The 14421-nt window shown below is 37.4% G+C and overlaps 1 protein-coding gene across 4 annotated transcripts in view; it reads right to left on the bottom strand.

The window, feature by feature from the left end:
- Nucleotides 1-9568: 9568 nt before the first annotated feature.
- slc6a9 (solute carrier family 6 member 9) overlaps nt 9569-14421 on the bottom strand; it is a 49921-nt gene continuing 45068 nt past the window's right edge. For all 4 annotated transcript variants that reach the window (XM_008334721.2, XM_025066164.1, XM_025066165.1 and 1 more), the window contains one exon: nt 9569-14284. In XM_008334721.2, the coding sequence (XP_008332943.1) occupies nt 14060-14284 (225 nt within the window). In that variant the 3' untranslated portion in view covers nt 9569-14059. The remainder of the gene's footprint in view (nt 14285-14421) is intronic.

The following is a 14421-nucleotide window of genomic DNA, read 5'->3' as shown; positions in this document are numbered from 1 at the left end:
CTAAGCTGATGTTTGTGATTAAAGAATCCTTTTATTTTTTTACACTTGTCAAACATGTCTAATATTGAATTATCTTGTTCTTTGTGCTTATACTGGAAGCAAGACATTTTTTTACACTTTATTGTTTTTTGTAATTTTAATTGAACAAGTGTTGCTTTTATTTTTGTTTCTACATTTCAACATCACATCACCAGCATCTAATGTGATGTCTTTTTAACAAACGTGTCGGTTTTTTAATAACATATTTTACAGTCATGTTGAGAAACATTTCTCTGTGTTACGATTCATTTGTGTAAACAATCTAAAATGAAGACCTATTAACATTGTTGTTTTTTTTGTTTTTGTTTGTTTCTTCAGTCACAGAACTTTTGGACTTACCCTTGGACAATGCAGCAACACAGACTTGGCAAACCAGCAGTGGAGAAAACACCCACTGAGTAAATATATCTCTTGGTTTACTTTGTAAACTATTGTTCATTCACCCTGAACAGCAAATCATTGGTTAGTGTTTACTCTTGTTACTGCTGATAAAACGCATTAACATCTAATCAATCTGTTGAGCTGCTCTGTTTTGCAGTTCAATCACATATACCCTCATCAACTGTTTACCTACGGAAACAACTCCCCGGGGTCGGAGAAGCTAACACCTAATGATGTGCAAGTGTCTGTGAGCAGCCACACTTCCTCCGATGAAGACTCCATCACTTCCTAATCACCGCGCTGACCCACATTTGGCACCGACTGATTCTGTGTGTGTGAGACCCCGAATGCACAGAAATGCCCGGTGAGAAACGCTTCCAAAACCGTTGTCTTAACTGTGTTTGATCACGGATTATATTAATATCCTTCCTTCCCCCTCGAGGCAGACATAAGTCTGTTTTGACCTACATCAGGACAGTTACCATCTCACCCTGATGTCTGTATCACAGCATAGCCCTCCTTTTACCCTTCTCCCTCCCTCCTTCTGATCTCCCCCTTCTGGTCTCACGTGGGAAGCAACAAATGTTAAATTAAAAGGCACAGGTTATTGGTATGCATGGAGGGTCCAGAGCCTTTTATTTGCACATAAATTGGTCCATAAACTTTGCTAACAAGTTGTTTTTACCCGACATAAGAGCAGCGAAACACCTTATCAAGCAGCATTAGACAGAAACACTTGTGCTTATAACGTCATGGTTGCCGGTTTAAATCCCCAGATCTGAGGGGAAATCATTCGTCAACACCTACACACTCCACTATCCAGCTGTCTGAGTGCACTTGAAGTAGTCACAGTTTCATTAGTGCTGCTCTGTGACCAAACTTAGAAACTGAGGTTCTTTGGGCTCATTCCAGATGCTTGCTTCGATGTGTGTGTGTGTGTGTGTGTGTGTGTGTGCATGCGTTGGTGTATAAACTCTTCATCCCTTTGCAGCCAGTCTCCAAGGAAGGGGGTGTAATTAAAGATGTTCTCTCACCGACTAAATGAAAAACAAATTTACATCAAAAAGAAAGCGCACCCTCTATGACCCTAATTTGTAGACGTTTCCTGCCTTTAACCCTCCCATAATGAGCCGTATGTTGACATTTGTCCATCATCTACTGCATGTTGACGGAGGATGACGAAAAAAGGCATGAAGTGGTGTCTGTTTTTAGGATCAGGAGTATTTGTGCACCAGCAATAGTTAGTGGCCAACTGTTGAAGCTCAGCTAAGGTGGGTGGTTTTTATTAGCCAGCAGTTTGGCTCCAAGTCAGGAATTAGTCTGGAGATTAAATTCTTACCTTCGTCTTTGTGGATGTGATAGGCTGCGGTAAAGCAGTATTTGATGGTGGTGCAGGGTGGTGACCAGTCCTCTACATGAGGCTTGAACTGCTGACTGACAGTTTAAACCTAATACTGTTGTTAAGTGTTTAACTGTTTTGAAAACCTTTTTTGAATCAGTGTCAAATTTTTAATTGAATTTCAAAATTGAGAGAACATTAGAAGGAACTCAATTCAGTCCTTGACAGAGACAAAGAAAAACATGGCTTAAAGAGGTGTTTTTTGGGTTTTTTTTTAAAGAGTAATATGTAGCAGACAAGCATTGTTATTTACATAAATGTTTTTAAAAACATTGAGGTGATGAAGAGGAGGTCAATGGTCCAGCTAATAACAGTTGTCTTGTATAAATGTGAAATATATATGTGTTAAATATTTAGACTGCAGCGAGGCGAGAATTTAGCAGAAAAAAATTAAAATAGAACATGCCATTTAACACAACTTCATGTTTACCTGTTGATATAAATTGATATATTTAATTATATATCAACTTGTTTTTTCATGCTGACCCTGTTTGTACAATTAGTTATATCCTTTATTTTCATTTATCTTTGTGTGTGTTTTTTGGCCTTGAAATATTACTTTACATCATCTGCAAATAATCGATAAGTCAAAAGGTTGTTAGAGGAATGTGTGTTCAGTACTTACATGCATTATCCTTATATTTACATATAACTACATGAACGATATTTTATTAGCCATTAAATATATATTAACTTTGATGTGGAAAAAACAAAGAAAGCTTTTGTTTACTGGAGCCCTGCGCTCCCTGAAGTATCTGCAGGGACCGTGACACGTCTGTCAGATCAGTACAATTCCTTTACTCTGTGATGTCACATGTCAACATCACTGACAGCTGTCAAGGTGTGAGGATCAAGGCAGGAAGATGAATCACATTATAACCTGCGACAGTCGTAGCCTCTGTTCTGTCGGCTGCGTTTGACAATCGGCTCAGTGATTAGTAGAACAAATGTCTGAGTGTCACGTTAGAGCCGCCGCTGCTCTGTCGGTTTTAGGGCTTTCATGTCATAAATGCTTTTTGTATTCAGAGTTACATGATGTGTGTGTGTGTGCTGCCGTGCACGTGCGTTAACTGTCATTATCTCCCCTCACATCACACTGTTATTGATTCCATTTCATGTCGACAGCATTTCAAACACAACGGCAGTTCTCTTCACCTGGCTTATTTTTTTTTCCTCCACCCTCACATTTATATGTAAATTGCCCCGTTGTATTGCCCTGTAGAATGCGTAAATGGCAATTATGTTGCCCTGTTGGTAATTGAGTTTAGTCTGTATCGTTCCATCTCCATCTGTCTATCCCAGTGTGAGTCAACTCGTCAAACTTTGTGAAAACAGCTCAGAACTGTCACGTTGAGCAAAGAAAAAAAAGGGACGATTCAGTCGCTGTTCTTCACCTGAATAAGGAAACAAACTCTTCTTCGTCTTCTTCGTCTACGTCTTCTTCGTCTACGTCTACCTCAATATTTATATTTAAATACCACGGACCAGGGGTTGGTGACCTCGGGTGATATTTTTCTTGGGCCTCTGCAGGCAGGGAAATAAGTAAAAGGTTTAGCACCGACATATTATTACCTCTGAAGGTGACATGCTGATTTTCCAATATTCAACCTCTTTGGCTGTGTTTTTGTTCCCTGCCTACTCCTGAGAGAAATATCTTGTTTTTCAGCTGGTAAACACTGGGCTGTGTTTACCATCCAGTCACTAACTGTGTCTGGTGTCTCCTTTTTTCTCTCATTACAGCTGCCTGCTGCTGAGGCTGGAAACATGTTCTTTCTGAGCAACAGAGTAAAATAAATCCTCGGCCAGAAGGTTAAAAAAAAAGAAGCAGAAACTGCCCATGAAGTTCAGTGAAGGTGAGGAATGCTGACCTGAGAGATTCAACTGCTGCTTGTTATTTGATTCACAGTCACACACAAAAAAAGATAAAGACAGACATAGTAGTAGTGTGTAGTGTCTGGTAATACACATTTAATTATATTAATCTGTATCTTTACTCTAAAGCAGCAATTTAGCCTATCATGTTGTCACCTGGTACTGGCCTGTACCTCAAACCAGTCGTGTTTGCCAATCATTCAAGGATCATTACAGGATCAGTACATTTTCAAAATAAAACATCCTTCAGACTTTAATATCGGACTAGTATCAGAGTCTGAAAGACTCCAGAAAATTACTGGATTTCCTCTAAATTAAGTATATTAAAAGTGATTTATCTGTGGCACAATGCCAAATGACCCACAAATCAGTATCGGTCCACGGACCAGGGGTTGGTGACCTCTGCTCGACAGAAATGGTTTTAAGAGAATGTTTGTTTTCACTGTTCAGCTTCCTGTGCACCCAGGACTAATCTGTGTCCATCAGTGAAATCTGTAGATTTTTAGGTGAATTCTAAAAAGATGTTTTTCCTCTCTACCTACTTCACTTTGTTTGCTTCTAAATATTGAACTTCAGTCGATGCTTTTTGTCCTCAAGGCTCTTTCTAAGCGCAGCTTTTTTCTCTCTCCTTTTATTTTGACCGTGGCCATATCTTTAAAACGCCATGTGGAAGGTTTTAGGAGGTTAAAAATATTCATGTAATTTGAAATGTCAGCTCTGTGTACTGATGGATTTCTACAACGTAGCCGAGTGCTGCTGTCATATCTATCTATCACAGAATGTGTTTAATATAAAAGTGAAAATGGCAAAGTCTGGCCTTTTGTAGATTCTACTGTGTTTAAGTAAACGTCTTTGGAGTCAAAGGCAAATTTCAAAGGAGCACTTTGTTGAGCCTTTTGTGTTTGGTAACAGGTTGTTTCAAATTATGGTAAAATTACTAGAGTAGATGGACATTTTAAAGAGTCCGTGTGAAGGCTGCACTAAAAAGTCCCAGAAATGCAAGAGCATTTTGAGAAATTTTTAGTATGTCATTTCTGGTCAGATTGTGAAAAACTGTGATAAATATTTTCTAAAGATTTTCATTCAAAATTTTATCCTTTCTGCATGTTCTTCACCAAATTAGAACTCTTTGAGAATCTTAATATATTTTTTTCAATTTCCGGATTTAGCATGTTTTTTTTGAATTTTTTCTTTCAATTTCCAGATTTAGCATGTTTTTTTTGTTCAGATGTTGAAAAAGTTATGATGAAAATCATTTTTATAATTAAATTTGCCAAATAATTTTTCAAAAATGTCTTTTCTGTAGACATTTTCTCTGTTTATCATCAAATTAGAGCATTTAGTCTTCTTTTTTATTATTATTTATTTGGTCAAATCCTAAATTAGCATGCTGCCTTTTTTGATGCAAGCACTGTGATGGACATGTTCAAGCTCCACCTGTGACCCAAGAAAGGTTGAGGAGGTTGATGATGAATGTTTAAATCTTTGAACACTGACATTAATTTGTTGTTTCCCAACAAACCCCATCTACGATGACCGCGGCAGTGAAATGATTAAACATGTGCTAACAGTGGGAGCACAGGTGTCTCTCTTTCCCAGGACTGTTCCCCTCTCACCCCTCATGACTTTCATCACTGATTTCTCTGCCTCTTCATTACTATTGCAGACAGATGCCCTGCTCCTGCACCACAATCAATACTCTTCCATTAAGGTGATGAACGGTCCGTTTCCCAACCTTCTGCAGTCAAGACAAATTCTCAGCATCCACTGATCCAAATCAGTCACTGAGAAAATGACAGCAGTAGAAGCAGCAGCAGCAGCAGCAGCATAAAGGCTAAAGACTCTGACCGATACCTCAGACCATTCATGTGGACCTGACCAGGGTAAAGTAGCGCTGGCCTTTTGTGGCAAAGACTGATTCTCATTTCTCACATGTAGCCTGGAGGTCGAATTTCACATCAGTCCACTCTGTTCATCTCCAAAGACAAATTCACTCTTTTATTTTTATATATTTTAATGGTTTGCAGAAATGATTTACTCCTCTGCAGCTGCAGGTAATTTACTCTTGGGGCGTATTATTATTTATTTAGTTATATAGTGTGACTTCAGTTTTTATGTGAACCATGATTTCATGTGCTGTTCTTGTAAAATATTCCTGAAGGCCATGAAGGAAAATTTGAAAAAATATATAGACATTAAAAGCATAAAAACGAGGTTAGATTACTTTGTCAAGTTAATTTACCGTGTCTCCTGGTGAAAAGAAAACCTAAGTAGTAAATCATTTAATTATATGTTTTGTTTTATTTGTTTTTTTCATTATTTTTTACCAGTGCCAGCTGCTGCAGGCATTTCTAAAGCCTAATCAACTGTTCTGTTTGGACCTTTAAAAGCTACTTTTTCTATCCATCCATCCATTTTCATCCGCTTATCCGTTACCGGGTCGCGGGGGCAGCAGTCGCCACCCAAATCACATTGCACCGTACTAACCCCCCAAACCTTCCTGCGGGTGGTGAGTCCACTGGAAGGTATTAACCGCCCTAACCGGGATTCGAACTTGTCCAGGAGGTGAACCCTGGGGTTCCACACCAATGACAGAGACATTGCCTCTGGGCCAAAGCGCCACTACTTTTTTCTATATTTTTTCAAATATATTTATTTATTGCATATTTTAATGCTTTTATAAATTAGTTTGCTTAACACATTTATTCACGTGGTTTGAATGAAAAAAAGGGAAACAGCATCACAGTTGGTTAAAAAACAAATAAGATTAATGTTAAAAGAAGTCCCTTTCTAAGAATATTCTAAATTAAATTACATATAACTTTGGATGTATTTGATTAACCTTTTTTATGCTTTTTGGTAAGTTTAACATAAAAAAAAAATCATGACGCACAAATTGACGATAAATTAACGTTCTAAACTGTACACTGGAAAAAAAAGTCTAAAAAATGCCTAACCAGTGGCGTCCTCTTGTGGAGACCTGAGGAAGCCAGGCTTCATTACTTTTTACAGAATATAACCGTCATTTAATGCTCTTAATAGTTTACATAACATAACCCTCCTCTGCTGTGTCTCTGCCTCCTTCTCTCTTCCGTTTATAATGTGCAAAACGACGCTCCTGTGAACATTGTGAGGCTGAAAACATCGAACTACACTCTGACGTCAGTGATGAGGCCAAACTGGGGTGACTTCCCTTGATCAACCAATCAGGTGAGGCTATTCTGAACACACTAGACCCTCTTTTTGTTAATTTTATTTCTCTATTTCTGCCTTTTTTTTTACTTCGCATACTGTGTACGATATGCTTTCAACGAAGTTCTTAAAAAAATACATATATTAAAAAAAAAAAAACACAGAATCAGCGGAAGTCGCGTACTCGTTGGTTTCGCGCCAATCAACTCGACGTCACGGAATTGCAACGGAAGAATTTGTTTGGTTACTGTTGATATCATGGAAGGCTAGCAAAATTCTCAAGCGAAATTATGGAGTATTTAGTAAATATTTTGACTACAAATTTCTACTGCAGCAACGTCGGATGAACTCAGACGACAGGCCGACACCGAAACTGGACCTACGTACTAAAAAGAAGAAAGGTTTTGGGACCTTTAATGAGGTGAACTACGTCTGCGTGGCTAGCTGCTAGTGCTAACTTCAGCGTTTGTTTTGCTGGCCATATCTCCTTTTTGGAAAAGAAGCCTTATCGCTGAACAACCCCTGGGTCACCACATGATTCACCGACCTTGCTAACAGACCATTGAGGCTCGTCAACAGCCTTCAGCGGTAAGTAGATAGTTTTGTTTTTGAGACGTTAAAAATGGTTGAATGTGTATGTGCGCGGGCGACAGCGCGGGCACGCTCGTTGTCACCGTGTGTGTTGTTTTGGTGCGTGTGTAAGTCCTAGAAAAATGCTGCTGGTTGCTCTAATAATGAAATATCATACTTTAATATACACAGGTTAGCGGTTGTTTCTCACTTGGCTTCCTGGGAAGTTTTCCCAATAGATGCATCTTGACAGTAATCTGTAAACAAATCTGTTTTGACTCATAAATTTATTTATTTTTCAAAAAACGTATCGGCTTATTTCAAATAAATATATAAACATTTCAAATAAGTTTTATTAGTTTTTGATATAAAAGTAAGGGCCTCTAGAACTGAAATACTTAAGCATAAAAGCTATATATTGTGTATATTGGACTTGGATTTCAACCATAAAAAGGTCATTGCAATGTGTTTTAAGGCAAAAGAGTGCATTTTTATTCATCATTGAGAAACTTTTACAATTTAAGACCTTCAGAATAGTATTAATACTAATAAGATTCTGAAAGTCTTAAAATGTAAAAGTACTGAAAAAGTGTATTTTTTACCTGAATTTTAACCAAAAAAATGGCATTGCTATGTATTTTAGAACAAATTAGTGCATTTTTATTCGTTTTTGAGAAACCTTTTCAGAATATTAGTACAGTATACTATATTAATGTTCTTATTGGTTAATGTCCCAAAATAGTATATATTTTTTGTATTATAACTATTAAATAGGACAAAGCTACATATTTTAATCAAATTAGTAGGGCTATAATCAGCCTTAGATGGGCTTGGTTGAATAAAGATTTAAAATCTGATAATCGGCTAATAGGTCTGGTTGTGGAAAATAGTTTTTCTGAATTTTTAAAAAATATGTTAAATAATAGTTTTTCTGAATTTTTAAAAAATAGATGACATTCTTACCACAGAGTTTTTAAAAAAAGGTTAAAAGAAAAGTAAACTATGCTATAATATTTTCTGTAAAGGATTGTGAAATTTTTTTTTTTTTTGAATTTTCAATATTGAAAAGGCAACATACTAACTTACTTTCTTGAGTAAAAATTTAAAATTCTCAAAAATGCCTTAACTTACTTTCTTGAATAAAAATTTAAAATTCTCAAAAATGCCTAAAAATGCAAGTTAATGCGATGCAATGTGTAAATGATGGTTATTTTCTTTTAGGAATTGTGAAAAATATTTCTTCTGAGTTTTCAGATATTAGAAAAAATAAAAATGCAAGATTATGTCAAAACCTAAACAAGTCAGAACGGTGAGATTCTGTTAGTCTTAAAACTTCTTGGTCAGAAATGGGTTGAAGATCCCACATGTAATGTTTTAGAATTACTATAAAGTACTACCGTATAATTCAATGTGTATTGTGCTTGAATGTAAGACATATTTATATGCTCCTAAAATAGTAAAGTACTACTTTACTGCACCGGGGACTCTGCTGCCCTCTGCTGGCGTTTTATGGTATGTTATGACCTTTTATCCACAGAAAATGAAAAAAGGAATTGAAAGGGCTTGTTGCTACAATTAATATTAACTTTGTAATGTGGAAAAGGGAATTTACACTCAAAAGGAAAAGTAAATCAATTTAAATATTTCTGTGTAATCAATTATCACATGGTGTTTTAATTTAGTAGCAAATTTTAATTATTTTTTTTATAATCTTTTTTGTTCTCATACTTTACATTGGGGCAACAATTTCTTTAGCACCATCTTGTGGAGCTACACAATTACTGCTATATATATATACATATAAATAACTTAAATATTATCAGAAATGGAAGAAAGTAAAAAAGGGCAAGAGCTGCAGCAGTAATTTTGTGTACCTCCACAAGATGGTGCTAAAGAAATTGTTGCCCCAATGTAAAGTATGAGAACAAAAAAGATATTTTTTAAAAATTAATTAAAATTTGCTACTAAATTTTTTTAAAAAATTAATTAAAATTTACTACTAAATTAAAACACCATGTGATAATTGATTTTCCAAAATGTAAGTTTATATATAAATATATATATTAGGCCTCAGGGGTTAAGGTTATGCAACAGTGAGACTACAGCCTACTGATCTTTAAAATAGATTTTATTTATTTACCATTTTTGTAATTCAACAGTTTTACGATACACAGCTGACAGGACTAAGACATTTCCATGGAGTTTGGCGAGTTCTACTGTTGGAAGAACAGACTGGTTAGATAGATAGATAGAGAGAGAGAGAGAGAGAGAGAGAGATGATAGAAGGTACCAGAAGATCTGTCCTCTGTCATCTCTACTTGTCCCATAGAACATTCCACAAAGGCAAAGCAACAACACAGCAATGTTTGTCCACTGATGCTCGGACATTTTCACCAGAACTCTAAAAACTTTGACAATGAATAGATGAATCATTTATTTGAAAGTACACAATGTATATTCTGGATTATATCGACAGTACTGTGAGGTTTGAGATTGAGGAGAGAATTCTGTAGTTTGTGGGGAGCCGTAGAAGGTCTTGTACTTTGTAATAATCTTATATACACCGCTCAGAGTGCTCCAGACCTATATGTATTTAATGTACTTCGACATCAGAGGCTTCCTGTTACTAGGCAAAATTAGCATTAATTAAGGAAATGCCGTTCAGCCGTCTTTGTTACTAAATTTCTAACAAGTTAGCAAACTGTGTTTGAAGAAGTTTATCGTAATCAGGTTTTTTTGGTCAGGATGTTCAACACCTATAACACACTCAAGGAAAATGTTTCCGGAGACGTAAATGTAAATCTCTCCTTTTTTCCATTAGCTTTCTGGTTTATGTAACAACTTGTGAAGCTAACAGAAGGAACATCCAGGTGTTTTCTGGAGCTTCCCTTTAGCCATGACAGAGTGCTTCTAAGAAACAACATCCATTTAATATATATATATATGTATATGTAAACTGTGGGAGTGATTTCAGTTTTGAGTTTATTTTATGTACTTCTTTCCATGCAAACTAAGTATTTTTCAACATGTATTTACAGCCATGAATACTGATGTAAATGTGTTGTCGATACAGAGCTCAGACTAGAAATGACTTGTTCTCTTGTAGTTCCAGTTTCAGTCCCAATGTTTTCTTTTTATTGTGTTTGGCAATGATTTCATTATCATCTGGCTTCGTCCCAATGCTTACTAAGAACACAAGGTCCAAAACAAAACCAAACAGTACCATACTGTGAGCAAAGATAATTAAAATCATTTTTCCTTTCTCTTTTAGTACAAAAAACTTTTTTTCTTAAAAGACAGACTATGGTTAGCAGAGTAGGCTAGTTCTGATAGATTAGAGGTACACTGACATTTAAAGTGACTACACACAGGCTCAGCAGTTAGCGCTAATCCACTACACAGAGAGTACACAGTACACTGTCATCGACTACTATGTTACAATGCCAGAGGGGGAAAAAAATTACAATTCAAAAATAAAATGAAAAAGCCCGTCCTCCTGTACTCAAACACACAGTTGCCCCCACTCCACAAATCAAAACAATACACACACAGGCGCGCGCGCACACATACACACACAGTCTGATTAAAGTTTTTTACATTACTGTACAAAGGGAGGAAGCGTGGCAGGGGTCTGCAGAGATGGAGAGGGTCAGGGTCTCACAGAGGGACGGTAGCATGGTAGATGATATTTATATGTATATGTATATATATATAAACACAGTATATAAACAGAAACAGCAGCTGGAGAACGCGCCTCGGTTACAGTTTGTGCTTCAATTTGAACGAATGACTGTGCTTTGTGTTTGTGATGCTGTGCTAAAACATTAGCCACAGTACAAGCAGGATTCACTGCTAAGTTAATATTTACTTTATCACTACTTTTATTCCATTACTGTTGTTTGGCTGATGTGCTTAAACTTTTAATACATTTATGTTTATATGATATGTTTAAACCAACCTGAAAATGTTTTTTTTTGTTGTTGTATAAAAACCATGCACTGATGGAGTCATACTGTAACACTGACACTCATCCCTACACATGCTGTGCTTCCACACAGGCTGATGTCTAACCACCCTGTGGCGCTGGAGAACTTGCTGCCCAGCTGCTGTGACGAGATAAAATGTCTTCCATCGAGCAGAATAAAGTCACGGCTCTGCACTACTGTCCTGAATCCTCTGCATCATCTCTACATCCCAACAACAACGCTGCCTCCAACACAGGTGAGGAATGGTAAACATGGTTAGTCATGAGTCTGAAGGGGGTTTTTGTTACGTTTTTGTACAAAATAAACATATAAGATCTTTATTTGCCATTTCACTTGGTAAGAATACACAATTGAAAGAAGTAGTTTCTCACCAACAGAGCATATGTGTATATTTACTAATATGTCTTTATGGACTAATGTGTTTATTTACTAAGCTACTTTACAATAATGAGAGTAAAGGGGAGAATTCTATGGAGGGATTGTTTCTATACGCCTACATTTAAAACTAAGTCATTCTCTTATAATCAGTTTATATATCCCTCTCTCTGCTCTTATCTTTTCTTCCTTCACAACTCACCTCCGTCATAGATTTTATATAAGAAATGGACATTGTCACCTAGACCAAAGAAGTCATGTTCAAGAACCACTAGGGGGCGAGTCAGCCCTATATGCTGACAATAACAACATATTTAAGTCATTTATATACCAAAATTTGAACATATACTCAGGGAAATTTGCTAAAATAAAATAAAATATTATATTTTCTAGTCTGGGTATTACTCCACAATTAAAAACAAAAACCCAGCAGTTTCATAATTTAAATTCCAATTATTTCCATTTCTCCCTCATGCATTACAGTTGACACGCCCTCTACAGGAGAACTTTAATGAGTGCAGCCTTAAAAACCTGTGAAATAAAAATAAAAAAAACCACAGGGCCAGTGAATAAAAGTACAACAGAACTACTGCAGTACTGTTGTAGTACTCCATTCAACCAGAGTGGGCGCAGTCTATGAGAAGTGCTGAGTGAGCAGATTGCTTTGATCTTGAGTAGTTTTGTTAGCGTCAGGAAACTCCAGACATTAATCATGTGTTTCTATGGCTGAGTGGCGTTCAGGCTCAGTCAGTGCTGCCTGCAGCTCAGTGAATAAAGTTTTCTTACACTTTCAATTTGTTAGATTCTATTTTGAATGAAAAACATAGGCCTAGCTGACAGCAGATGTGCCTCAGACTGTGGTCCTGTTACTGTGTCCATTTCCTATATACTGTCTATGAGCTCCACTCAGAGTAACAAAACAAGCATGAATAGATTCAATGTTACAAAAGACTGACACCAGATCAGTCCCTTGTGCAAGTAATGTTCACAGTAATAGCTAATGCCTCTCTTAGGCCAAAACATCTGTGGACAGACTATGTCCCATGATGCATTTCACTCAAAAAAAGGAATGCCTGGAAGACTTAAGGTGAGATGGCACTTCTATATTTAGAGTTGCATCCATGTGCTTTTTATTAATGACTGTATGTCGATAGCACGTGTGTTCATTTTCACTCCCAATTATAAGACGATGAGGAAGTTCGACGAAAAAACTATTTTAGTTTGCTGGACCCTGAGAAATGACGATGGGATCCCTTCAGTCAAAGAAAATATTCACATATATTATGTGAATATATACGTCAGCCAGAGAGTTACAGTACAGTTAAAGTTCACGGACGCCTCTTTAGTGAAGAAAAGTTAAAACGTAAAAAATGTAAAAATGGTTGTTTTTTTTGTTTTCACAGACAAACAGCCCTACTTGTCATTCGCCTTCCTGGTTGTAAAATGTTTGTGCTTTGTAGAACATGTTTATGTTTTTTAAAGGACGAAAGCAGCAGAAGAAAACAGCAGGCTTAGTCTGAGGCTGAGTTCAACTACGGTTGAGGTCACTGTGTGCTGTAGAATGTACAAAAGTGTGAGTGTACGGGGGTGAACCACATTATCTGCCTCCCTTCCTGACCCTGGGGTTATTGTGTCACCTCAGAGGTCAGTCTGGGAACACCTCACTCTCTCCTCCTTCCTCTTACTCCTTCTTTCTCCTTTATATTACAGCACCACTACATGTCTCACAACAGCCGTTAAGTCACTGCCACTCCAGTGTCACCAAATCCCAAACAGACCTGACTAACAGAACCAAGAACAGTGTGTGTCTCTAACATGGCCACATGCACCAAAACAAACGCATGCAGCTTCACAGTCCACAGACCTCCAACTCTATATGCAGGCCACACACACACACACACACCAGTTTGACACAACAATTAAAACTGCATTATTAAATTATGTTTGGAAAAAAAAACAACAAATGAAGAACTCACTCATGGTTTCTGACTCCACACGAGCAAACACACCTAATCATTTGGACGATGAACTACATTTTGTTTTTCTTCCTTTAATTGTGTTTTTGTTTTTCTACAGAGACGACACAGACAGAGAGCAGAGGTTAGGGTCCATATAATAAGCCCTTACAATATGTAAAGGTCTCCAGTGAATGGGATCTCCCCCACAGAGGACTGCAGGAAAGTGGGGTGAGGACGGAGAAGAAGGGAGAGGAGGAGATGGTGGAGACAGAGTGGGTGAGTGTGGTCTATGCACTGGGGTTGTTGTGTGTGTTGGTGGAACCGTTGCTTCCGTGGGTGGTCAGGTTGATTTCATCTCTTCTCCCCTTCTCCTCCTCTTTCAGATCCTCCTTCTCCTTGAGGGGACGAGACTCCACCACCTCTTCACAGGCCATGGGGGCGTAGCGGCCTGTCCTGTGCTCCCGCAGGGCGGGTCCCCACTTTGGATCACATCGACAGGCGTTCTTCAAGCGCTGAAACAGAAGAGAAATGACAGTTTGAGTTTAGACAGATGGGTTGGGGGTTAGACAGATAGATAGGTGGGGGTTAGATAGATAGATAGGTGGTTAGGGTTAGATAGATAGATAGGTGGGGGTTAGATAGATAGACA

Source organism: Cynoglossus semilaevis, chromosome 20 (assembly GCF_000523025.1).
Source record: "Cynoglossus semilaevis isolate Cse_v1.0 chromosome 20, Cse_v1.0, whole genome shotgun sequence".
NCBI lineage: Eukaryota > Metazoa > Chordata > Actinopteri > Pleuronectiformes > Cynoglossidae > Cynoglossus > Cynoglossus semilaevis.
Note: the sequence above shows the minus strand (reverse complement) of the source record. Positions and strands in the feature narration are given on the sequence as shown.